Raw genomic sequence first — 24,804 nt, forward strand, 5'->3', positions numbered from 1 at the left:
GGCTGATTCTGTTCTCAGCAGCCCACTTGTACTTGATGGGGGACTTGAGCCATGCATAGACGATAGCCACAGAGGACATGGCTCCGATGGCGTAGATGTTCAATGGTGGAGCGTGAGCCATGGTGGATTAGATGCTATGGCGATGGTAATGTGTAAGAGGAATAGTGAGAATATGGTTGGTGGATCTTTTCGGTGCGCGCACGTACTGTCAAATACACTGGGAGAGTCAAACAGACGGAAGAAGCTATTTATTTTGTTTGACGTAGATTTATACGGGGAAATAAAGAGGACTTTTGTAAGGGCTGAAATTAAAAAGGTCAAAATAAAGGAAAACGGGAGGTGTGGTTTAAGAAGCGATGCTAGACTAACTTGCATTGATATTGGCGAAACAATTGAACTTCCATGGCAATCTGTTACTGAAGCATTTCTTCATTCGAAACAATTTTCAGCAAAGAACCTATCCCTTCTTCATTTGTTTGCACCCATTCGGTTGAAGAACTGCTAGATCGAATTGCGTGCACACAGCGCACCACGAAAAAATTTACTACTACACTTCACAGTGAAAAAGTACTCAAGTCATCCATCCCAGAACCATGTTGAGGCTCCTCTCGAAAAGCAGCCTTCGGATGGCACCACGTCTTGTCCGTACGGCTCGTCTCCCGCAAGCCTTTCACTTAAGTCAGAAAGTTGGAGACTCCATGGACACATCCTACAACTCCGTTACTGACTATGGCTCCTACAAGGCCAACATTTTCACACATAGACTCCCCGAATCCACCGCCCAGCAGTCACCACCGTTGGTTGCCTTGCATCACAGATTGCGTTTGCCAGAAAGCTATAGTTTGTCGACGTTGTCGCAGGCACTCAACTGTGAAAACAGCACTGGCTTGGCTAACAACTACGGCTTGAGCATTCTTGGCCGGAACTTACTAGCATACTACGTCAGCGAATCCTTGTTGATGAACTACCCTAGGCTTCCCTTGCCTGTGCACAACGAGGCCACCAACGCATACATGGGCCCCTACAGTTTGGCTGAAATCGGCCGTTCGTGGGGTATCGAGAGTGACGTGAAAACCAAGTTAGAAAAGCATATCTCCAACGAACCAGAATTTATCAAGTACGGTAAGTTGCGTTTCTTGACCGAGGAGGAAAAAGACATGCCTCAAGAGGAAGGCATCCAAGAGTTGAATAGCAACGGTTTGGGCATGTTCGACGAAAAGACACAGACCTTCTTGACCAAAGAGGAAGAGGCCTACGTTCTGGCCGTGGCTGCCATCATTGGCGGTATGTACACCCACGCTGGCGAGGAGGCTGCCAAAAAGTTCATCCAGGCCCACATCTTGTCCAGAAAGATTCCTTTGAGCGAGATGTTCCAGTTCAGCAGACCTACTAGGGAATTGACCAGAGTTTGTGACAAATTGGCCCTTGAGGACCCTCTAGAAATCAGACTCATTTCGGAGACCGGTAGATTGTCCACCCACGCCATGTTTGTGGCTGGTGCTTTCTCTGGAGGCCACAAGTTGGGCGAGGGTGTTGGTGCTTCTTTGAACGAGGCCAAGACGAGAGCTGTGGTGAATGCATTGTTGGCGTACTACATGTACAGCCCTGTGAACGAACAGGGTGAAGAAATCAAGCGTCCGAGCGAGGACAACTATAAATTTGAGGGGATTGTTGGTTCTGGAGATGTTGCAATCTAATCTAACCTGTACATATAACAAGCAAGGCTTGCATCAATATAACACGAATCACGATAGGTAATTTGTATGAAGTGTTGGGGTCTTGGGTGATACTCGGTTGAGGTTTCATTATCACCTTGAGATACCTTCTCCCAGGCAAAAAAAAAGCCATGTGAACAATAATTGAATTGAGACCCTTTCAGTGGTTTCTAATCTGAATCTGTCGTCAGTAGTGTCTAATCCTGAATCTATCATCATACCTGCCCATTATAGCTCTGCCTGTATGAGTGCAACTTTCAAACGGCCAGATCTGCAATGACTAGTGAATTGAAAAGTCACAAACAAAACCAAAATGAAAGAAAGTTTCTGGATCAAAAAGAATTTATCAACTCCCTAAAGGCCACATTCAAATTATTTGAAGAATCGCTGGTCCATCGTGGCTGCAAACCTGCGTGCAATCGGAGTCAAGAATTTATTAGTAGCGAAAAAATTCACCCATGCACAGAGACAGCCTCATCTCTTCCCCATAATCGCACAACCACTTCTTCACATATACACCCAAAATGTCCCTTAACGTTCTTGTCGTCGGTAACGGTGGTAGAGAACATGCTATCTCCTGGAGATTGGCCCAATCCCCATTGGTGCTGAAGATCTACGTCGCTCCAGGTAACGGTGGTACCTCCACCTCTGACGATAAGGTGGTTAACGTTCCTGAGTTGTCTGGTTCCCCAAAGCACTTTGACGGTCTCCAAAAGTTTGCTGTTGAGAACAACATTGGCTTAGTGGTGCCTGGTCCTGAACAGCCTTTGGTTGACGGTATTTCCACCGTTTTCACCAAGGTTGGTATCCCCGTTTTCGGTCCAAGTGCTAAGGCTGCTACCATGGAGGGCTCTAAGGCTTACTCCAAGACGTTTATGGCCAAGCACAACATCCCTACTGCTCAGTTCAGAAACTTCACTGACGTGGATGCTGCCAGAGAGCACATCAAGCAGGTCGACTACAAGATCGTCTTGAAGGCTGACGGTATCGCTGCCGGTAAAGGTGTGTTGATCCCAGAGACCAAGGAGGAAGCCTTGGCTGGTCTTGACGAGATCATGGTGGCCAAGAACTTCGGTGCTGCTGGTGACGAGATCGTCATTGAGGAGTACCTTGAGGGTGACGAGTTGTCCATCTTGACCATCACTGACGGCTACTCTTTCTTCAACTTGCCTACTTCCCAGGACCACAAGAGAGCCGGCAACGGTGACACTGGTCTTAACACCGGCGGTATGGGTGCCTACGCTCCTGCCCCAATTGCTACTCCTGAGGTTTTGAGTAAGATCGATGAGAAGATCATCAAGCCTACTATCGATGGTATGAGAAAGGACGGTTTCCCAATGTGTGGTGTTCTCTTCACTGGTATTATGTTGAGCCCTACCAAGGAACCTAAGGTGTTGGAGTACAATGTCAGATTCGGTGACCCAGAGACCCAGACCGTCTTGCCATTGTTGACCGAGGACACTGACTTGGCTGAGGTTATGTTGGCTGCTGCTGAGCACAGATTGGACTCTGTCGCCATCAAAACCAAGCCAAACACCTACTCCACCACTGTTGTTATGGCTGCTGGTGGTTACCCTGAGGCCTATGGAAAAGGTGATGAGATCAGCTTCAAGGCTACTCCAGAGAACACCTACATTTTCCACGCCGGTACCGCTGAAAAGGACGGCAAGGTCGTCACTGCTGGTGGTCGTGTTATCGCCGCTACTGCCACTGCCTCTACTTTGAGAGAATCTGTGGATAAGGCTTATGTTGGTGTTGACACTGTTTCTTTCAACAAGAAGTACAACAGAACCGATATTGCCCACCGTGCTTTCAGAGACGCTGATGCCACTGCTGGCGGCTCCACCTACGCTGAGGCTGGTGTTTCTGTCGACAACGGTAACTTGTTGGTTGAGCAGATCAAGGCCAAGGTCAAGTCTACTGCCAGAAAAGGTGCTGACTCTGACATTGGTGGCTTCGGTGGTTTGTTCGACTTGAAGGCCGCTGGCTTCGAGGGCGAGAACACCTTGTTGGTCGCTGCCACTGACGGTGTTGGTACCAAGTTGAGAATTGCCCAGATCATGGACATTCACGACACTGTTGGTATCGACTTGGTTGCCATGAACGTGAACGACTTGGTTGTTCAGGGTGCCGAGCCATTGATTTTCCTTGACTACTTCGCTACCGGTAAGCTCGACGTCGAGGTTGCTGCCAAGTTTGTCAGTGGTGTCGCTGACGGTTGTGTCACCGCTGGATGTGCTTTGGTTGGTGGTGAGACCAGTGAGATGCCTGGTATGTACGATGTCGGTCACTACGACACCAACGGTACCGCTGTTGGTGCGGTCCACAAGGACAAGATCTTGCCCAAGATCTCTGCTATGAAGGAGGGTAACCTTTTGATCGGTTTGAAGTCCGATGGTGTCCACTCCAACGGTTTCTCTCTTGTCCGTCACATCATCGACAAGGCTGGCCTCAAGTACACCAACCAGGCGCCATGGAACGAGAAGAAGACCATTGGCGAGGAGCTTTTGGTGCCTACCAAGATCTACGTCAAGCAGTTGTTGCCTTCTATCCAGAAAGACTTGCTTCTCGGAATGGCCCACATCACTGGTGGTGGTTTGGTTGAGAACATTCCTCGTGCATTGCCCAAGCACTTGCAGGCTCGTGTTGACATGAGCAAATGGGAGGTTGCCGAGATCTTCAAGTGGTTCGGTAAGCAGGGCAGAGTGCCTTATGAGGACTTGTTGAAGACCTTCAACCTTGGTATCGGTATGGTGCTCATTGTTGAGCAGGACAAGGTTGACTCTGTTCTCAGCGAGCTCAAGCAGGCTGGCGAGGATGCCGTTGTCATTGGTGACTTGGGTGCCAGAGAGGGTGATGCTGCTGGCTGTGTTGTCAACAACATTGGCAAGCTTTACTAAGGAAAACGATTTGTATGTATAATAGAGAGCACTCGAGAAGTGTCAATTGATCAATGGTGAGTTGTAAAACGTAGCCCATTATATCGGCTGAAATTACTCTTTTTATACAACTAGAAATATTTTGGTTAGGTGAGAGTCTTAGTCACTTTCTTTAAGTTTCAGGACTACGACTGCAAAATAACAAATTTTACAAATTTGTGTCAGTTTTCGGGGAAAAAATGAATCACCTAGTTTACTTATGGAAGCATCAGGAGTTTTTCCGTTGGAAAACACCTTCATTGATTTTACAACTGCCAAAATTTTGGTGGAAAACTACCCAAGCCAACCGCACAAACGATAGCGTGGGTTATCTATGAATTTACCGCAACAGGCGACAAAACCGGCTGCTGTCACGTGCAATTGCATCTTCAGATAGGTCGCCTGATAAAAGTTTGATAAAAGGAAAAACCGTAGAGGGGATAGAATGTCGTTCATTGGCTTTGGTGAAGCGGATTTTTAATGAAGGCGTGCTGATTCTTGCAGTGAGAGGTCTATGTGCCATGTTGGCTGCAAAACAAGCTATCTCATGGGCCTTTTCAAGGATATGCGCTACAATTTTATTTTCTACATGTAATTCTTGTTCTTTCCGTATTCCAATTTCCGTCATTGATCATGTGAAGGCGCCAATTGCAAATGCCAGGGTCCGTATGGCGTTATGAGGGTTTGAATACGCACGGAAATGGAGAACGTGTGAATGTCTCAGAATCTTTGAAACTCGAAGCCAAAGCAAGTTTCTTGATTGAGACTTATAAACTATTCAAGAGTATTCAATAGTGTGTCAATAATTATACTTCCCTAATTTATACTACGTTCTACGGAATTGGACATCAGCTCTATAATAAGCCTTCTTCGGAAGATGTCGCGAGCGTCTTTGCTGCCTTGCTTCGATGGTGCAAAATTTTGTACACACTCCTTCGCTTATTAATTATCCACAGAAGCAGTTGGGTTCATTATTTGAGGCAAGTCGGCTCGATAACAAGCTTCCACCTTAGTTCCGTTTCTCGCGATACCGCTGTCTCAACGACAGCTTCAAAGTGTGCCATTACGCCGCATCTAACCCGCGAGTATCACCGAGCCACACCTAACAGCCACTCTTCAACATGGGTTTGCTATCTCTAGGGACTCCCTTGGACTGGCACGAGCTGAAGAAGCATAACGAGCATGTCCGCGATAATGGTATCGAGCAGCTCATAAACATCTTTCGCCAGCATTCGGCCAGACTGAAGGACCATTTCTACTGGGGCGATGAGGTCGAGTATATGTTGGTGGACATCGATAGTTCCAGGAAGACAGCACGTTTAGCTATTGACAAGGATCTGATTTTGGATGATCTCAACGACCCCGCAAAGCCTGAAATCTCGGGCAAGGCCATCTCGAACAACGTTTCTTTCCATCCAGAGTATGGCAGATACATGATTGAAGCCACACCGCTCAGGCCTTATGACGGTAACTCTCTCGAGGACTACGTCTACGTTGAGGAAAACATGATTAAAAGACGTGAGGTTTCGCAATCAGAGCTTCCAACAAATATCGTGCCTTTGACATTGACGACATATCCTCGCATGGGTTGCGGTGACTTCACTTCTCCAAAGGCCAAGCCTATTGGTCCAGCCTCCCAGTCGCTTTTCTTGCCTGACGAAATTATTAATAGACACGTCAGGTTTCCAACTCTTACTGCTAACATTAGGAAGAGAAGAGGGCACAAGGTTGCGATCAATTTGCCTATCTACCCGGATACGAACACTAAACTCATAGATGATAGTATCCCCAAGCGTGATTTGTTCCCTTCAGACGAAGAGCCTTTCATTGGAGCATCTCAGCCTGGTCATGTTTATATGGATTCCATGGGTTTTGGCATGGGATCATCCTGTCTTCAGATTACCGTTCAGCCATCCGACATTCATCAAGCCAGGTACTTGTATGATACCTTGGCTCCGCTCACACCAATACTCATGGCCGTGTCTGCTGCCGCTCCAATCTTCAAGGGGTTCTTGGTGAACCAGGATGTTCGCTGGAATGTCATCAGCGGGGCTGTTGACGACAGAACGTTCTTGGAGCGTGATATCAAGCCTTACAAGGGCGCAGACTTTTTTGGTGGATTGGATGTTACCCATGAGGTGAAAGATCATTTTGAGCTGCTTGGTGGAGGTCCTGGAGTCAATGGTGATCGTATCATTAATGAGTACGGTGACACCACGATCAAGACACTCGATGGTAAGCCTGTTCAGAAAGTTCCAAAGTCCAGATACGAGTCGATTGACACATATTTGGGAGACCAGGGTTATCATGACGAACCATACTTTGACAAGTCGTACAACGACATCTACTCGCCAATCAACAAAAAAGTTTATGACAAACTCACGTCCACAAAGCTTTTTGACCCACTTTTGGCTCACCATTTCGCCCACCTTTTTATTAGAGACCCGCTCGTTATTTTCAGCGAGAGAGTCAACCAGGACAATACTCTCGAGAACGACCACTTCGAGAACCTCCAATCCACCAATTGGCAGACCTTGAGGTTTAAGCCTCCTGCCTTATATCCAGAGGGTGAACAACTCTCTGAGAAGCCTGGGTGGAGAGTTGAGTTCAGACCACTTGAAATTCAGCTCACTGACTTTGAGAACGCTGCTTACTCCGTTTTCATCACGCTTGTAAGCAAAGCTATTCTCAAATTCAACCCAGACTTTTACACGCCTATTTCGAAGGTTGACAAGAACATGAAGACCGCTCATGGCGTGGATGCCTCCACAGACTCCAAATTCTGGTTCCGGAACCCAGCAAGGTGGCGTCTCAACAACGAGGATTTCAAGGGATACGATCTCACATGGTTTGATCGCTTTGTTAACGACGGAAACGATCTTTTCGACGACAATGGGGTCTACCTTAATGGCTATGTGGAAGTGAATAACGATGTGGTTGAGAACGGCACAGATGTCAGCGATGCATGCAACGATGTCAAACTCAGTGCCCTGGAGCTCATTGATGGTCTGGACTCCTTCCCAGGTCTCATCAAGCTCGTTGTCAAACTCATTGCCACGGAACTCATTCCTTCTAATTGGCAGAACAAGAGCCACCATTGCAAGAGCCGGCAGTTCGCTAGGGAATTGGAGCTTCTTCGTAACTACTTGAAACTCATCAGTTTTAGAGCTTCTGGCAAGATCCCTACAATTGCACGTTTCCTTCGAGACTTTGTTCTAAGGCATCCAGACTACAAGCAAGACTCGAAAGTCAGTGATCGGATTAATTACGACTTGGTTCAAGCCAGCGTGGCCATCACGAACTTAGACTTTAAGCATCACAATGACCTTCTTGAGGAGTACTTCGGTGAAGAAATAGCCGGCTTTTTGTCGGCACGCAGTGCCGCAGGCATCGCTTAATATAGAAGAACAGTAGCATTTTGCAGCCATTAGTTGTAGTAGGCCTGAACAATTACCCTGGAGTTGGGGAGGCGACCAGGGCGCCTAAATCCCGAAAGGTGCCTCCATTTTCTTGTCCAACTAAAAATAACAAGCGAGTCGCCAAAACAAAACCTTGCTTGCTACTTAAAAAGTGTCAAGAGGAGGCGCGGCATAGGCGAAACAAACAAGACCCTGGCAGCGACACGTGAGTATTAAAAGCCGTAAAGTCGAATTTGGAAAGCCTCTCAAACCTTAGAAAACAACCAATTTTCTCAAAAAAGCTTATTTCTACTTTTCTCAAATTTTCCGAGTATCTTTCCCCAGTTTCAGGTCATGGTTTGGTCCACTCTGGCTGCGAAAACATTGGCGTGCATAGAGTCTCTGGCCGTATTCATGCAAAAATCAAGTAGCACCGCGAGAATCACAAAGAACGTATCACCGCCGAAGCCGTTACCACACATTACCGAGTCTTTCCGAAATTATACCCACTTAACGATAAATTAAAATGGGCTTTCTCGATAACGTCAAGTCGTTTTGGCACTCAGTCACCACAGACGACCACTATGCTAGTTACGGTTCTCCCTACAAGAATTCCACCGCGGGAGGATCAATCGATCCTACGTCGCTGACAGCCAGACTAGCTGATTTGAACAACTCACTGAGTCATTCTCTCGTGGGTTCGCGTACTGCTTCAACTACCAATGTGGCTGGATACAGACCAGGTTTGAGGTCGCTGCTGACCAACTTGATTAACCAGTCAAGTGATGTCCAAATGCAAACGTTGAACAGGGAGGGTCTCCCTCCTTTGCCCTCTATCGATTCCTTGTGGGATAGGATAGAAAAGTGGTTGGAAGAGGAATACCCCGAGTTGGAAGATAGCTTGAACGACGGAGCCTCGACAGCAGACTTGAACGAGTTTGAGAGGGACTTGGCTATTGGTCCTTTGCCCGTTGAGGTACGTCAGTTCTTCAAGATCCACGACGGTCAGTTCCGTGGTGGCAAGCCAACAGGTATAATCATGGGTTTGACTCTTTTGGATATCGAGAGCATCATGGAGGAGTACGCGGTCTGGGCCAAGGTCGCCGAGAGAATCGAGAAACAAGTTGTGGCCGTGAACCAGCAGAGAAAATTGCCAGAGGAGTCCACATCGGCTTCTTTTTCCAACAACGAAAAACAGTTGAACAACTTCCTTGCACACCAGAAATCTGTGCCTATCAATGCCGTCCAGTCTTATTATATCCACCGTGGATGGGTCCCTCTTGTCAAGGACCCATGCGGTAACTTGATTGGTCTTGATTTGGCCCCTGGTCCCGCCGGTTTGCGTGGCCAGATCATCTTGTACGGTCGTGATTTCGACACCAAGATCGTCGTCGCCACGAGTTTGCAAGAGTTCTTGTTCCAGTTCATCACCGACTTGGAGTTGGGCAACTACGAGATTGACCAATCTGAGTCCAACACTGACAATGGATTCTTGGACAGCGCACAAAACGACGACTACATGATTGGAGACGAGGATGAGGGAAATGGAGATCTTGCATTCTTGGACCGCGACGGCAGCGAGTTCGGTGCTGAGCTCAAGGGCAAAATCTCTTACATTGAAGCATTGAAGAGAAGAGCCTTGAAGAGATACAGCATCCCCAACGCTGACAAGTTCCAAACCGCATTTACGCCTCAAAGAGTGCCCAGAAAGCAGCCCGTGGGTCGCCCAGAGGGTTCTCCTTCGAAGAATGCTTCGACCAGCAAGCTTGTTAACTTGGAAAGTTCTGTCGAGCTTCCCAAGGAAACATTGATTGACGACAGCTCGAAGAGTGAAGATAAGCCATCTCCCAAGCAAGAGTCTTCCAAGAGCGAGGAGGCCGTTGAGGCTGCTGAGACAAAGCCTGAGGAGAGCAAGCCCGAAGACAAGGCCGACAAGAAGGGTGACGAAAAGATCTCAGACAAACAAACCGAAATTGAACTCTAGTTCATCGTATATACTCATATTGCACATTTATTATTGGGAAACTTCGATAGCTCATGCAAGATGTAGGCCCGCGTTGCAGTACACCTTGATCTGATCTCATTCTCATCCTAATATTTAGCACCAGACTAGCCTAGAATGCCATTCGACAGCTATGACGATGTTCTAGATCATAATGTCCAGTCAGCTGAGCAAGAGGCGTATCAGGATAACGGCCAGGCTGAGATGTCTCACGGGCCTCCATCGCTAGAACAACAGCAGCAGACCTACTATAAGAATGGCCAAAAAGATCTTGAAGAACTCCAGCTCCTAGATCTTCTGCCGCTTGCCACATGGAAGCTTTCGTCATTTAAAAAGGGCTTCGGTATTCCTCAGCTAAGAGCCGACACCCCGGATCTATATTGGCAATCCGACGGAAGTTCGGGAAACAACATGGAACACCAGACCAATGATGGGGGTCAGCTTAGCCATCCACACTCTATCACGCTTCAATTCTCCAAGAAAGTGTCTTTGGAGCGTATTTGCATTTTCACCAACTACCAGTTGGATGAGTCGTATACCCCACTGAAAATCAAGGTCATGGCAGGCGGCTCGATCTGGGACTTGACCGATGTTTGCGTGGTAAAGCTAGAAAAACCTGTGGGCTGGTCGCATATTGTCTTCAATGGTGTCAGAGGAGACGGTTTGTTGAAGTGCTTTGTGGTTCGAATTATCGTGTTGGCTAATCACCAGGATGGAAAGGACTCCCACATCCGTGCTGTGAAATGTTTGGGCAAAAAATTGCATACCCTGATAACTCAGGAACCTCCGCTTGAAAAGGCTTACAAGAATCAAAGCACAGCATCGGGATTTACAAGCGTTTCGGGCATTCTGTTGAACAATCACTCATTTGGCGAACTACCATCGACTCTACGTCATGCTGACTCACTCGAAGGAGTCTCAATTGAGGAGGCGGATGAGGAAAATCTCGTTGAATTTGATCCTACAACTTCAAAGATTCTAGATAATGTAAATGAGGTGTTGGGGTTCAATACCGGTTTCGAGAGCATCGAGCTAAAAAGCATATCGTCGATTCGTTAAGCATTGATCTTCAAGGAAAAGTCGACGATCTTGCATCCCTGGTGGATCGAGGACGTCGAGTAGATATCGATGTCATTGCACAAGTAAGTACTTAAATTCTGCAATGTCAAACCGCCTGAGCATTCCAATAAGAAGCTCTTGTTAGAGCCCTGGTAATGTTTCTTCAAGCTCTGTGCCACCTTCTGCAACTCTGGACCACTGAAGTTATCCAACATAATCACGTCGGCTCCAGCGTCAATGGCCTCTTTAGCATCGGTCTCAGTGCTGACTTCAACCTCAACCTTCACTGCGAATCCACAAACAGATCTGGCACTCTTGACGGCTTCCGTAATACTGCCGGTAGATGCAATGTGGTTATCTTTAAGCATCACCATCGAACTGAGGTCGTATCTGTGTGGGTCCACTCCACCCACGAGCATGGAGTATTTTTCAAGCTGTCTGAGACCTGGGGTAGTCTTTCTCGTACCAGCGATTAAACCTTGGTAGCCAGATTCGTCTGCTAGTTTCTTGGTCACATAGGACTGGGTGGCAATGCCAGAGGATCTAGCCAACAAATTGAGGGCTGTTCTCTCGGCAAGTAGGATCTTGTTGGCAGGACCTTTCACGGTTGCAACAACAATCTTGCCCTTCAGCTCAGCCAACTTCTCTGGAGTGACGTATTCGCCCTCCTTGTGATGCCATTCAACCTCGAGCTCACACTGCTTGAACACTTCAGCAGCAAAAGGAACTCCACTGATCAATCCTTCCGCTTTCATGTACAATGAAGCTGTCTCTTGTTTGTCACCCACCACGAAGGCTCCGTAGTCGAAGGAAGGAACATCTTCAGTCAAAAAGTCAGTTATTTGCTGTTTCCAGTGTCCGTTGACAGGAAGGAGGTTGGCGTACTTGGATGACATTGTGGTTGAAGATGAGGCGAATTTCTCCGGGGAATATCTGGAATCTGGGGCCCGGGGTTTTTTCCTGCACCACCTCGTTGCATCATCTCATAGCACCACCTTCATCTTGAAGCTCAATGTACTTATATGGCTGGAAATGAGAGATCAAAGAAAACCCAAAGTGTCTTGAATCTTTCTTCCTCCAAGACTTCAGGTCCCTCGGCTTGTAAGCTATGTGGAATGACGTACTACGCGTACATCAAGCAGGACAAAGACATCCACCAAAAGTACCACCTGAGCTTCGTCAATGGTGTCAAATGGACAACCAAAACAGAGGCAATCAAAAGGATTCGAGTTAAAACCAAATCAGAGGAAATTGAGGTGGAGATTGTTCGGGCTGATGAGAAGCAGGCAGCTCAGGTTACGCGGGTAGAAAAGCTACTTGAATTTGTCAATAAAGAGCTTGGGGCCTCGGCTGCGAGCGATGCATGGCGAGACCGTAAAAAGGGGTCAAGTTCAGGGTATGCGTTTGTTTTGCTTATTAAAGGCATTGCGATCGGAGTCTGCGTGACAGAGGCGATAGTTGACGTCCAGCTGCAAGGCAGATGGATGATCTACCAAACACAGGAGATCGTACCGCGTCAAGTCAATAAAAATATCATTCTTGGGATATCCAGAATCTGGATTGCCCCGAAATGGCGCCGGTTTGGGCTTGGAAAGCACTTGTTACAGGCAGTATGCGACTACCTGATACATGGGCTTCAACTCAACCCCCGCCAGGTCGCCTTCAGCCAGCCAAGCTCTGCTGGGTCTCTATTGGCAAAGAGCTTCAACGCCGTAAAGCACAAGAGCGGCGAGCTTTTATTGCCTGTCTATATCGAAAATGCATGAACTAATCAGTGAAGACGGTTTTGGTAGCAAGGGTGTTGATACCATTGTCAATCCAGCCGTAGAAGAATGCTGTGATGCTTCCGTTGATACCAATCTTAATACCACGAGGCACGGCACCAGAAAACAAACATTTGAAGCCCTTCTTGAGTACTAACTTGTAGGCTGTAGAGAGCGAGTCCTTGAATAACATGCTGCCGTTTTTAGATTGAATGTTCGTCTTCACCACATCAAGTGGTTGGGTAAGAGCAATGACAGCAGCTGCCGAGATACAGTGAAGACCAATCAGCTGCCATGCCGAATGCTGGAATCTGAACCAATTCTGTTCATCTGGTTTGTTGTGTGGGTCAACCAACTGTCTAGTAGCGTTATATGTGGAGAACCAGGCGGCCGAGGAGCCCATCTGGCGTGCAAATGTGATGAATGAACCCGTGAAGAAGCCCCTGACGCCTTGAAGGGCGTACATTTGACGAATAGTCCCGAGAAGAGTCAATGCAGGGGTCTTGTTAAACTCCATCTTGAGAGCATCTGTCGCCGAGGGTTTGAGGTGGTGGGTGGACAGGAACTTCTGGCCAGACTTTCCTGACTTGAGCTGCGACACTAACCCACTAGTATAGTAGGCATGTGGCGAAACATACTGTCTAGAAAAAATGCTCTGAACCAGCTTGTGGTGCTTATCGATGCCTGTGATATCAATTGACTGATCAGGAAAGAGGGCCTTCTCATTGGCCAAGATTTGATTTTGGATCATCGTGATTTTGACTCTTTCAGTTGGAATGATTAACACGGTTTCCATGGTAGCACTCATGGCACCAGCAATCACCACTCTTGGAGCACTGGTCTTTTTTGTATCGTTTCTTGTATCCATCGCCATGAAGTTGGAGGCCCAGTTATACGATAAAAGGCGGGTGAAGTTCTTGAGAACATTACCAGTGACAAGAGCACTGCTACCCTTCATGATCTGGACAATCGAGGACGGTTGAAAGCCTGGAGCATTGAATTTGTTTAACTGGGGAGTGTTATCCAATTGATGCATGGTCTTGATAAAATCAAGCGGGAAGGTAGCAAATGCAGCAAATGCAGCAGAGGAGCAGCCGGCAACCAAGGCCGTCAAGAGGCTGTCTCCATGAGATGGCGCTTCCATTTGTAGTTTCTGAAGAGTTGATTATTGCGATTTAGTAGCAATCGCGGTGTCTTGGTGCGCCTAGTACTAGATAGCGAAGCACCCGAAGAGATCGATCATGGTGAAAAATTGCAAACTTTTGACAATCACCAAGAAAAGGTGGGTTTGACCGTACTGAGCTAATTTGGAAGAGGTACGGTCAAGAAATTCGAGGCAAGTATATGGCCATATCGCGGATATGTGACAAACTCTCCGCAGAGGTGCATTTACGGTGGAGTCCATAATCGGAAGATAGCGAAGAAGGGCAAGGAACACGAAAAAAATAAAAAAGAGTTCAAGCCACCCGAATATTTTGTAGAATACTCCAGGTCCGAAGCCCCATGTCCCAAGCCTCTAGAAGCCTGAAAAGAACCGAAAACCTCTTAGTGCAATCGCCAAGAATTGATACCGAGACGACAAGCCCATTGTGTCTCTAGGCAAATAAGGTCGCACAAACTGATGGACGAGAATAGTGAAGCCAAGAGGGTGAAGCTTATAAATGGCTTGATTGCACTGCTGGAAGTACCACAACGCCCATGAACCATGGCTGAGAAGACCTACGGCGTTAAGAGGGACACTGGACTCCCCCCACCGCGGAAAAGAAGCTGCGATAAGAGAGATAGATTCCAGACTTTGAATAATAAGCAGAGAGAGGCAAGAAGGAGGGAATGTGATCAGCGAGGCCACTACGAGGCATTGAAGCTGGCGCCACGGAGGAATAGGAGTTGCGATAAGAGAGATCGTTTCTATAATCTCAACAACGGGAGAGTGGACCGTCCCAGAGCTATGCCCTTGACAAAGTCTATTTGGCTGGCGTTTATTTGCAGTGCTTACAAGAAGAACCACTATAAGGAAGGATGGGAAGGTTCGTGGGATAGTCGTCGAGATGCATGAATTTTGCAACCATTTCCGACAGCTCTGGCACAGCCGATTCGGCAGACACCAGAGTGAAAATCTGTGGCTTGCTGAAGGACACCGTACATCAAATACTCCTGGTAGTCCCTGAGGCTTTACATTCCGTGATTTTGGTCCGCAGCTGGATATATTCTGTTCTTTGATAACACGAGTATCAGAGAAGTCCGACAATTCCGTGAGTAAAAATACAATCATTCGCTACACATTATCAGTAGGCCCAGAAACTCCGTTTCACAGCAGCCACACCTCATGGCATCATTTCCTGATTTGCAGAGGCTTGGTGGGCGTAAATCTCGCTTGGTGGCACAATGGCTACTTGCACTGACCTAGGCCTACAGGGTTACGAATGTTCCCCACTGGCTCGAGGAATTTTTTAGCTTTCTGTAATTGTGGATTTGACGCCCATACCAAGGGGCTTCCGGACTAACCGATGTCCATGTACACAACACACCCCAGACTACGACATCAGACTAGCCAAGTTCCAAACTAAAACGAACTGATTAAGCACTCGAGAATTTAAATCAGGGGTAAGGATGCAAAAAATATCGCCGTAGGCCGAAAATAATAAAGTTTACCGCAAAAAGCTTGATCTGATCCCTGGCATTCTCGTATCCATGCGCCATGCGAGTGAGACATCAACAGCACTGCACGTCGTTGCCCTAATCAAAACATACTGTCTCATCACATATGCGTTCCAACCACATACTCTAATTCCCTTGTTCCGAACCCAAGCCTTTAAGTACCGCCCCAGTGCCACTTTTCCTTCCACACAATGCCTCTGCCGCCGCCCAGGGAGCAGCAGCATGCTCGTACCGAACCTTCCACTCCCCTACGAACCAGACCTCCCACAAACACATCCTTGCTGGTTCCACTGAGCTCCCGCTCTAGACTTAGTTTCGTGGCTCTACCGCCTGACGACCTTACCCTGGTGCTTGGACGCCCGCCGACGTATTTCCAGAAATCTGCCAAATCCACTAAACCATCACTGCTTCAGCTGTCTAGACCTTCACTGGGTCCTCAGTCCAGACACGAGTCTGTGCTATCGACGCCTCAGCCGCGTCGTTTGAGTGACCACCTCACGGTCAGGAGAAGAAGACGCTCCTCTACCGGCGCCACATACGTTTCTGGGTACCATGGGCCCATCACCAAAGACTTCCTCCGAACCTTCTCCCGAGCACTAATACATGACCAGCAGAACCCGTCACCCGAGTATGAAAGTGAGAAGGTGTTTCAGGCGCTCGACCACGAACATCGTCTTCATTCGCTCAGCCCTCAAGACCATGCCCATTATAGCGAGTTTGACTACTCCTTGCCTCTACCGTCGGACGATGCCATGAAGTCGCCTCCACTGACGGTAGCACAAAGCGCCTCTCCTGTTGCAACCCCGAAGGATACATCAAAGGCGAACAAACCCGCCTTCAAATCATACCTCGAACGCATCTTGGAAAGCAGAAAGCGGTCATCGATGTTTGAACATGAAACCCCAAGCGAAGTCGAGGACATCCGAGGCGTCAACGATATAATTTCCACATCCAAGTTTGTCATTGAAAATACTATCCAGGGGCTACCGGAGTTCACTGACAATCAACAGTCTCCAAACGAGTTAAACATCAGGTTGGCCGAGCCGCTTGCCGTAAACGACAATGCTATCCACTCCGACTCCGAAGAGTCTAGCGAAGGTGAATATAGAGCGCCTGAACTTACAATGCCAAGAAGAACGCACCGTCCTTCGTTAGACTTGCAAAAGACACCCGAATACGAATCCTACGAATACGATGATGCCAACCGCTTCGATGCATCTCAGCTTGAATCTATGCTGGTGATTCCCGAGAAGATCGATTCCCCACAAGACATGAACTTTCAGGACGATCTTGATGATCTCCCTCAGCATCCCTCTTCCGATCAAGGGCTTATCCTGGGACACTTCACAATTGACAATGATGATATAGACACTAACCCAGCCCTTCAACTCCAGCCTGGACTCTCACTCACTGACGATGAACTTAATTCGGAAAATATACCACCACAACCGTCGACGACTCGGCGAATCACTGTCGGAAGTGGCAAGAAACGCGTGCGCTCGTCCAGCAATTTGCCTATTCCTAAATATTTGTTGAAGGGCATGGTGAATACAGTCAATCATTTGCCTGGTGCATCAGGGCCTGCGAAGAAGAAATCCAAGTTGAACCGGATCTCGCCTGCTCTATTGCAGGTGGTGCTCAGAAGTTCAAATGACTTTCTTCAGCAAACCATGTCAACTTTAAAAGCCTACGCAGAACATCGAGGATCTGACAAAATTTCTATTCAAGACGCTGTACTATATCTTAACCGAGTCAAGATGCCCACATCTTCCACGTCCGAGATGAAACGGGTAGCCAAACTTGCTCATGACCTTTTCCCATTGGAGACTCTCGTATCGTTAGACAACAGCTTGCAGCAATCTACTATCAAGAAACTCAAGCGAACGAATATCGTCGAAGTTGGTGCGGACAATGATGACAACTTTACACGAGAATCTGTTTCCTTCAGTGGAGCCCAAAAACTGGAATCTCACTCTGAAACAGAGGTCTCGCTTGATGACAATGATGACGACTATTAATTAATCTTAGTTCTATTTACACTTGCACTTCCGAAGCGGCTGTACTCTCCTTATTCAAACGAGCCTGCTTCTGGTGCACTAATTTATAAAGTTCAAAAATTGCCGCCGGTGTAACACCCTGTATCCTCCTAGCCTGACCAATTGTTTTTGGTTGCACCGTATTCAACATCAGACACGCTTCATTTGAAAGCTTGAGCTTGCCGGTGTTGGTGTATAAATAATTTTCTGGAAGAAGCAAATTCTCATCTGCTTCAAATGCACGGATATGACGCTCTTCCCGCTTGAGCCACGGCTCATATCGACTTTCGACATCAATCCTTTGTTTCTGCCATCTTGACAAGTCGTAAAAATCTTGCGGAAGCTCCTTATCAAGAAGGACCTTGTAAAGACGTGGAAGAATCACATCAAGGGTGATGTCGTGGTAAGATAAAAGCTTCCAGCCATCTACCACTGTCTTCTTGTTGACTTTGTCTGCGAGTTCGCCGAGCACTGGTGTCCAACGAGCACCAGACAAGTCGATATCTTTCAAGAAAGACCTAATGTTGTTGAACTGACCGATCTCCTTCTTGAAATGGTTGTATCTTTCCTCGCCAACGACACCAGCGTGATAGCCCTTTTCGGTAAGTCTTTGATCAGCATTGTCAGCACGCATTGTGAAACGGAACTCTGAACGAGATGTGAACATTCTGTATGGCTCCTCAACGCCTTTGGTGATCAAATCGTCAATAACCACACCAGTGTAGCCATCAGATCTGAAGAGTTCCAAAGGAGGCTTGTTTGCCAGAGCAAGACCAGCGTTGATACCAGCAACACAGCCTTGGGCAGCAGCCTCTTCATACCCAGTAGTACCGTTGATCTGTCCCGCAAGGTACAACCCATTCACTAACTTTGTTTCTAATGTCCTCTTCAACTCTCTGGGATCGACATAGTCATACTCAACGCCGTAACCTGGTTGGGTCATGGTGACGTTGGAGCAGCCTGGTAATAACCTGACCATCTGTTCTTGAAGGTCCGCAGGCAATGTACATGAAATACCGTTAGGGTATACAATGTCGGTATCTAAGCCTTCTGGCTCAAGCCAGACGACGTGTGAGGTTTTCTGAGGGAATCTGATAATTTTCGATTCGATGGAAGGGCAGTAGCGGGGGCCCTTGACGGTCTCCCTGATGTGGATTGTCTTATCAAGGTTCTTGGCCACAAGTTCATGAAACGCTTCATTTGTGAATGTTTGGTGACACTGGACAAGCTGGTCTTGGAGAGCGACTTCGTTTGTCATGAAAGACATTGGCTGTGGAGGATAATCTGACTTCTGAGGCAATAAGTTGGTGTAGTCAATCGTCTTAGATGAGAGTCTTGGGGGTGTTCCTGTCTTCAATCTTCCTAGGTTGAATCCAGCTTCTCTCAAAGTCTTGGATAAGCCAAAAGTTGCATCTTCTCCCATTCTTCCTGATGGATACAGCTCCATGCCAATGTGAATTTCTCCCCCGAGAAAAGTTCCCGTTGTAATAACAATATTGTCGCAACGTAACACTCTTCCATCATTAAGACAAACTCCCCTGACCGTTCCATACGTTCTGCCCTGAAAATCGTTACTCTGAGCGGATGGAGCGATGATGATATCTTCCACTGAGCCTTCCAAAACACTCAAGTTTTTGTAGTTCAAGATCACCTTCTGCATCTCCTTGAGATAAATGTCTCGGTCGATTTGTGCCCTTGGCCCTTGAACTGCAGCGCCCTTGGAGGCATTCAAGACCGTAAAGTGGATACCTGACTTATCCGTGACTTTTGGTGCCACACCATCGAGAGCGTCGACCTCTCGAAGCAAAGTGCCTTTTCCGATTCCACCCATAGACGGGTTACATGAGGCTGTGCCTATTTTGCTGATTTGTGGAGTTATTAATGTGGTGGGCGTTCCAGCACGAGCTGATCCAGTAGCAGCTTCACATCCAGCATGACCGCCACCAACCACAATAACAGGGTGGTGCTGAGCACTTTCCAATTTCCTAGAAAGCTCAGCATTTAACGATATGCCCCTTTTAGGCACTATTAGACGTGCCGTTCGAGATAACATGCTTGGTACTATACTCATCTCATTTCGCGCAGACCTTTTGTAGATCTGATAAGCTCATCTCAGATACACAGAAAAGAGCATACACAATGGCAGGTGATGAACTAGATGACGGACTAGAATACGAGGTTGACTTCTCTGACACAGAGACTGTCCCTCAGGTTGAAACTGCTGAAGTGGCTGAGGACGGTTCTGACGATGAGACTTCACCAAAAGAGAACTCCAAGAAGAGAACCAAGAACCCTAAATTGCAGGAGAAGAAGAAGCTCAAGATGGATATGGACATTGAAAAGAAGAAGAAACTCTCTACTGAGTCTTCACCTGAAGTCATTTGCGACTATGTGAACGACGTGATCCGTAAGAGGAACACAGAACTCTCGGCCTTGGAGTTGTCTGAGCTTTACCTCAAGAAAGCAGACTTCAGATCGTCATCCGAGTTCGATGAGCCTCGTACACTTGACAACTTGTCCAAGTTCATCGACAACAGATTTGGTAACATGCTTCCTTCAACTACACCAGGAAAGAAGAACACCAAAAACAAGAAGAACAAACAGTCCAAGGGCGCCAAAGAAACCGAGGAAGGGGATACCAACCAAGAAAGAAAGTTCATTGCAATCATGTCGATGTCCGCCATCAGAGCATGTGATGTCCATCGTGCTCTTCGAGACATTCCAGGCTCTTCGCTCAAGCTCATTAACAAGAACAAGCTACATGTTGACCTCAAACTCGTTTCCACCACCTGGTCCCGTGTTCTTTGCTGTACGCCAGGTAGACTTGCAAAGGTGCTTAGTGCTGAGGAGCTGGGATTGAAGAAAGAAGAAGTCAAGATTGTTCTCGTTGATAACTCTTACCTTGACCAAAAGCTCCAGAATATATGGCACATTCAGGAAACCACTCAGGTGCTCAAGGAGATGGCTGATGCAGGGGCAAAAATTTATTTGTATTAGTATCTATAGACATTAAAACGCCAGCAACGGGAGGAATATGTCTTTTGTAGCTTTGTATTGTTCACTCACTCCTCTTGCAATGCTTTCAACTACTGAGAGCTCAATGTTCAGCTCTGCGACACCATTGACTTTGTGCAAGTAAGGTTGGAGGGTTTCATCATTGGACTTGATAGTCAGGGTCTGCGTGAAGTTAAGCACGAAAAGTATATTGGCAAGAAGCTGCTCAGCTTGTGCAGTTGGGATCTTTCCAATGCCGTTCTCATCACTATCTGAGTTGGGTTGTGGAGCGGTGAGTACTTCGTCAACAATTCGTAAAATGTGCTTCTTCTTTTGTGATGAAAATAATTCAGCAGTGTCCTTGTTCGTGAAAAATGATATCACTCTTTGCTGCTCAAAGCGATCCAGATCGAGAAGCTCCTCCACAAGACCAAACAAGATTGAATGGACTGGGGTGTCTGCCCTTCTAGACAAGTCGGTGTCTTGGATTGTCGATGGTGGCCGTATGGTGGCAGCAAGGCTCTCCTCAACAGTCTTGTCTCCAATTCTGGAGTTGAGAGCAGATTTCAATATATGGTCGTAAAGTTCGTGCAAAAGATCGTCAATCTTCTTGACGATTGATTTTGAATCACTCTTGAGAGTTTTCTGAATAAATTGTTTCACCTCAAGGATATAGCTGAGAACACCAAAAACGATATCCTTTTCCTCGTTTCCGTCACTAGCAAGCTCTCCTGCAAGTCCACTGACAAAGACATCCAACTGGACTCCAAGATCTTTGATGATTGACTGGTAGATCCCATCAAGTTTATTTGAGAAAGTAGATGCTTCCCTCTTTATGGAAGAGCCTTCGCTCGCCCGGTTGAGAACATTTTCAATTTTCTTAATGGTGTTATCTCCGTGACTTTTGGTCTCTAGGAGAATTGACCGCATTGCCAGTAACCATGATGAGAGGCTGTGCTCAGATTTTGTTGAAGTCAATGATGCAAGACGCAGAACGTTTCCCAAGTAAGTCTCTATATCCTCCTCCATCGAGCTTATTATTTCATTTGAGAAGAAATCATTATCGTGACAGGAGTCAAGGTTTGTTTCTCGAATCAGGCTGTTCAACGACAGTAAAACGGAGGAATCACCTTCGGTGAGGTTATGCAAATGTGATTGTGATGCTTTTTCGACATGCTCAAATGCTGATGTGATGATACTTGAGATGAGTTTCTCTGTAAAAACACTCTCGGAGGTGTAGCATTTGCTTTCTTCGTAATTTGCCAAGGCCTGCAATTTGCTGGCTCCGGACAAAAAGTTATAGAGCACGGAGAGTATAACCTTTGTTGAGGCAGCGGTTTCGCTTGAGGTTGAAGCTTGATACAAATCGCGGATGAAGTTCTGAAGAAGGAGACCGCTGTTGTTGTAGTAGGTCAGAAGTGACTCTTCAAAGTTCAGTGATCCAGACAGCTCCATATTGATGTCAAATCTGATGTCGTCGACCTCAAACCAGCTATGAAATCCAATCAATTGCGATGCCTTCCATGCTTTCAACGTCTTGAGCCTTGTCTTAAGCTCTCCATCATTTGCGAGATATTCATTTACGCACACTGCAGTGGATTCAATGAAGCGAAAGAGCTTGTAGAAGTTTGTGTTGGAGACCTGTGGGTTCTTAGAGGCGTCCTTGGCGAGTGATTGTAAATGAGCGGTTCTAAGATCGATTATCTTCGAAGTGATTGACAGTAATGAGTTGGTGGCCTCCCCGTCATGGTTGACGATGATGTATGCAAGGATGTAGTTAACGATTGGAACACTGGAAGCGTTCGTAATTGAATCTGTCTTGGAGTCCAGGTCTGAGTACTGATAGAATTCGTCATCTTGCTCTTCACTGAGGAAATCGAATGTCTCATCTTCGAGCCATTGACTCTTCTGGGTCTTCTGTATTATATCATCCACGTTACGAAGGCCACTTGTATTGCTCAAAGAGTCCCCTGTGAATGTGTAGCGGGCTAGCTTTCTCTCAAGGTACGAGACAAAGTTTTCTTTGAGCTTCTTATAGCTTGTGGCCTTGTGGTCATTTGAAGGAATGATGTCAGCAAAGAGCTTCTCAATTGTGTAGTATATCTTAGCCAAGTGGACCAAGTATTGGGTTCTTCTGAGCGAGTCTGTCTGGAGTTTCAAATCATAGCCAATAAGTTCGTTGTTGATCACATTGTTTAAGATAGTCATTTGAGAAGCCTGGCGAGCTTTCTGGACGTTCTCTTTCCTGACAACGGAGTCAAACTTGGAGAACTTGTTGTTGCCAAATGTGATGTAGTTGGAAGACTTGAAAGACAAATCAGCCAAGGTATTGTCCAATTTGTACGCCGTTGAGCTCATGGTGTCAATTTCTTCGGCAATCCTTATCAAGTCTCTGTACTTGCCACCCACCAATAAGTGAAGCTCATCTTTGGCCTTGGTTATGTCTTGATGGTAGTCTTTATGAAGTTTCTGGACTTGAGGCACCGTGTAACGGGCGAAAACGTCATCCACGGAGAATTCGATCAATTTTTGCGTAGTAGGTACGCTGGAGTTCAGCATTGTGGATGAAGCTTGCGACGTTATGGACGTCGTCAGCCCTTTTCTCCTGTCCATGGTAATTGGTGATCTGGTAGCTAGAAATTGTTAGGCGCGATTTTGGGTGAGGTTCTGAGACCAAAGGGTCCGATTTGTGTTAAGCGATAAGGAAGATTTTGGGCGTTACGAAAATAAAGAAAGACCATTTTTGCAGCTTATTTACTATCTCTACGAAGATGTTTGAGTATTTATGCGTACCACAGCGATGGGCGACTCCATGAAGTTGTCTAGCACCGGAACTACTAAGTTAACCCAGGTAAGATTTGAATAATCTTGCTCGAATCCAAACAAGTATTATGAATGGGCCGTGGTAATCCAAAGCTTCTTATTAATCCTACCTTTGCTTCATTGTAGCGTGACGATCTTCCCACATCACTGAGAAGATTTCGCAGCCATCCACAATTTCACAATAGAATCCACAGTTTTCACCCAAAATGAAAAATCCCACGAACCCTTCATAGTCTCTTCAGTAAACACCCTCACGTTTCCCTGCTGATCTTCGGTCTACTCGGCCGTGGAGGATGGTCTGACTCTTTTTCAAAATTAAGCGCGGTGTGCACTTGCCGCTTTAGGCAATACTTCACCAGGAAAAGATTTCACTTCGAAACCACTCCCAAAGCTACCCGCTGACATGGATAAGCCGTCTCGAAAGCGGTCTCGGAACGGCTGCTTTACGTGCCGAAGGCGCAAGAAGAAATGTGACGAGTCGCTGTATCCTCAGTGTCGAAACTGCCACACTAACGAGTTGCAGTGCACATGGCCAGAGCATATAGTGAAGGCCAAAACGCTACGAGGTTCAGATCCTGGAAACAAGAAGATGAAACCGGAGGCTCCGGAAGCCCCACAAAGCATTTCATCTCAGCAGAGGCAAGAGAGGACTATAGATCCATCTACATTGATACTGAGCACCCCCAACACACATACAGCGAAAGAAGGCCTTCGACGGCGCTCGGACCCACATCTCCCCACTTTGGAAGAAAGCTATACCAATTATTTCAGCCAAGTGCCAGAATCCGGGGTACCACAAATTTCGCAGCCAGTGCACAGTGGAACGCCGCAGCATGAATATCGCATCAGTAAGCCCAAGATTGAGGCGGAAAGAAAGAACGAGAAAAAAAGTAACTACTTCTTGCAAAGAATCGCCATGCAGCAGGATTGCGTGGAGGAGGAGGACAAGGAGGAAGAGGAGGTGTATGGGAATGTGGACAAGGACCTCATTCGAAACTTCATAGCCCACCAGATGGACCTAGGAGATACCTTCAAGCGAGCATGAGAGAGCATAATATTTACCGCAGATAGAAGCAACAAAACGAGCTAAAAAATGTATATATCGTAGTTTAGGTGAATTTTTCACTGCCACAAGCGATTATGAGCCTCTGCGACGAGTGGAGTCGTTGTCAGCTAAAACAAACAGAAGCACAAGATGACCGAATCCACCTAAATCACCATACTATCATAGATAGCCCAACAAAATCATCATCACTTCAGTTTGCTGCTGTACCGATCTCGGACTCGGGTAAGGTCTGGCTGGGCTGGGCCTGCATGCTGACCACAGCTTCTACACGGTGATGCGTGCGAAATCCTATTTTTCCTTTGGAGTATATAGTCGCTAGTGTCTCTTCCTTACCTTTGGCCATAGCTCAAGTTGTCCTTGTTTATGCAATAG

At 46.9% G+C, this 24,804-nt stretch overlaps 12 protein-coding genes across 12 annotated transcripts; 8 read left to right on the forward strand and 4 right to left on the reverse strand.

Moving 5' to 3' along the window:
- Window positions 1–698: 698 nt before the first annotated feature.
- On the forward strand, window positions 699–1,697 carry MRPL3 (mitochondrial 54S ribosomal protein mL44; the record flags this gene model as incomplete). Its single annotated transcript, XM_024856691.1, has 1 exon — window positions 699–1,697. One exon carries the CDS (start codon window positions 699–701, stop codon window positions 1,695–1,697), a length of 999 nt encoding a protein of 332 aa, XP_024716290.1.
- A 542-nt stretch (window positions 1,698–2,239) lies between these two features.
- On the forward strand, window positions 2,240–4,615 carry ADE5,7 (bifunctional aminoimidazole ribotide synthase/glycinamide ribotide synthase; the record flags this gene model as incomplete). The annotated part of the gene is made up of 1 exon (XM_024856692.1): window positions 2,240–4,615. The coding sequence occupies one exon, from the start codon at window positions 2,240–2,242 to the stop codon at window positions 4,613–4,615; it is 2,376 nt and encodes a 791-aa protein (XP_024716291.1).
- Window positions 4,616–5,754: 1,139 nt separating this feature from the next.
- On the forward strand, window positions 5,755–8,031 carry GCS1 (glutamate--cysteine ligase; the record flags this gene model as incomplete). The annotated part of the gene is made up of 1 exon (XM_024856693.1): window positions 5,755–8,031. One exon carries the CDS (start codon window positions 5,755–5,757, stop codon window positions 8,029–8,031), a length of 2,277 nt encoding a protein of 758 aa, XP_024716292.1.
- Window positions 8,032–8,557: 526 nt separating this feature from the next.
- SMI1 (Smi1p) lies at window positions 8,558–10,015 on the forward strand (the record flags this gene model as incomplete). The annotated part of the gene is made up of 1 exon (XM_024856694.1): window positions 8,558–10,015. The coding sequence occupies one exon, from the start codon at window positions 8,558–8,560 to the stop codon at window positions 10,013–10,015; it is 1,458 nt and encodes a 485-aa protein (XP_024716293.1).
- A 135-nt stretch (window positions 10,016–10,150) lies between these two features.
- On the forward strand, window positions 10,151–11,024 carry C7M61_001281 (anaphase promoting complex subunit; the record flags this gene model as incomplete). Its single annotated transcript, XM_024856695.1, has 2 exons — window positions 10,151–10,981; window positions 11,016–11,024. The coding sequence occupies 2 exons, from the start codon at window positions 10,151–10,153 to the stop codon at window positions 11,022–11,024; spliced, it is 840 nt and encodes a 279-aa protein (XP_024716294.1).
- A 64-nt stretch (window positions 11,025–11,088) lies between these two features.
- Window positions 11,089–11,988, reverse strand: C7M61_001282 (nicotinate-nucleotide diphosphorylase (carboxylating); the record flags this gene model as incomplete). The annotated part of the gene is made up of 1 exon (XM_024856696.1): window positions 11,089–11,988. The coding sequence occupies one exon, from the start codon at window positions 11,986–11,988 to the stop codon at window positions 11,089–11,091; it is 900 nt and encodes a 299-aa protein (XP_024716295.1).
- An 871-nt stretch (window positions 11,989–12,859) lies between these two features.
- On the reverse strand, window positions 12,860–13,999 carry C7M61_001283 (uncharacterized protein; the record flags this gene model as incomplete). Its single annotated transcript, XM_024856697.1, has 1 exon — window positions 12,860–13,999. The coding sequence occupies one exon, from the start codon at window positions 13,997–13,999 to the stop codon at window positions 12,860–12,862; it is 1,140 nt and encodes a 379-aa protein (XP_024716296.1).
- A 1,705-nt stretch (window positions 14,000–15,704) lies between these two features.
- Window positions 15,705–17,531, forward strand: C7M61_001284 (uncharacterized protein; the record flags this gene model as incomplete). Its single annotated transcript, XM_024856698.1, has 1 exon — window positions 15,705–17,531. One exon carries the CDS (start codon window positions 15,705–15,707, stop codon window positions 17,529–17,531), a length of 1,827 nt encoding a protein of 608 aa, XP_024716297.1.
- A 50-nt stretch (window positions 17,532–17,581) lies between these two features.
- MTO1 (tRNA modification protein) lies at window positions 17,582–19,602 on the reverse strand (the record flags this gene model as incomplete). Its single annotated transcript, XM_024856699.1, has 2 exons — window positions 17,582–17,609; window positions 17,708–19,602. 2 exons carry the CDS (start codon window positions 19,600–19,602, stop codon window positions 17,582–17,584), a joined length of 1,923 nt encoding a protein of 640 aa, XP_024716298.1.
- An 86-nt stretch (window positions 19,603–19,688) lies between these two features.
- C7M61_001286 (uncharacterized protein) lies at window positions 19,689–20,546 on the forward strand (the record flags this gene model as incomplete). Its single annotated transcript, XM_024856700.1, has 1 exon — window positions 19,689–20,546. The coding sequence occupies one exon, from the start codon at window positions 19,689–19,691 to the stop codon at window positions 20,544–20,546; it is 858 nt and encodes a 285-aa protein (XP_024716299.1).
- A 65-nt stretch (window positions 20,547–20,611) lies between these two features.
- On the reverse strand, window positions 20,612–23,102 carry C7M61_001287 (uncharacterized protein; the record flags this gene model as incomplete). The annotated part of the gene is made up of 2 exons (XM_024856701.1): window positions 20,612–20,614; window positions 20,640–23,102. 2 exons carry the CDS (start codon window positions 23,100–23,102, stop codon window positions 20,612–20,614), a joined length of 2,466 nt encoding a protein of 821 aa, XP_024716300.1.
- Window positions 23,103–23,894: 792 nt separating this feature from the next.
- Window positions 23,895–24,411, forward strand: ZCF4 (Zcf4p; the record flags this gene model as incomplete). Its single annotated transcript, XM_024856702.1, has 2 exons — window positions 23,895–24,156; window positions 24,179–24,411. The coding sequence occupies 2 exons, from the start codon at window positions 23,895–23,897 to the stop codon at window positions 24,409–24,411; spliced, it is 495 nt and encodes a 164-aa protein (XP_024716301.1).
- Window positions 24,412–24,804: the final 393 nt, after the last annotated feature.

The sequence above is a fragment of the Candidozyma pseudohaemuli genome, assembly GCF_003013735.1.
Source record: "Candidozyma pseudohaemuli strain B12108 chromosome Unknown scaffold00001, whole genome shotgun sequence".
NCBI classification, from domain to species: domain Eukaryota; kingdom Fungi; phylum Ascomycota; class Pichiomycetes; order Serinales; family Metschnikowiaceae; genus Candidozyma; species Candidozyma pseudohaemuli.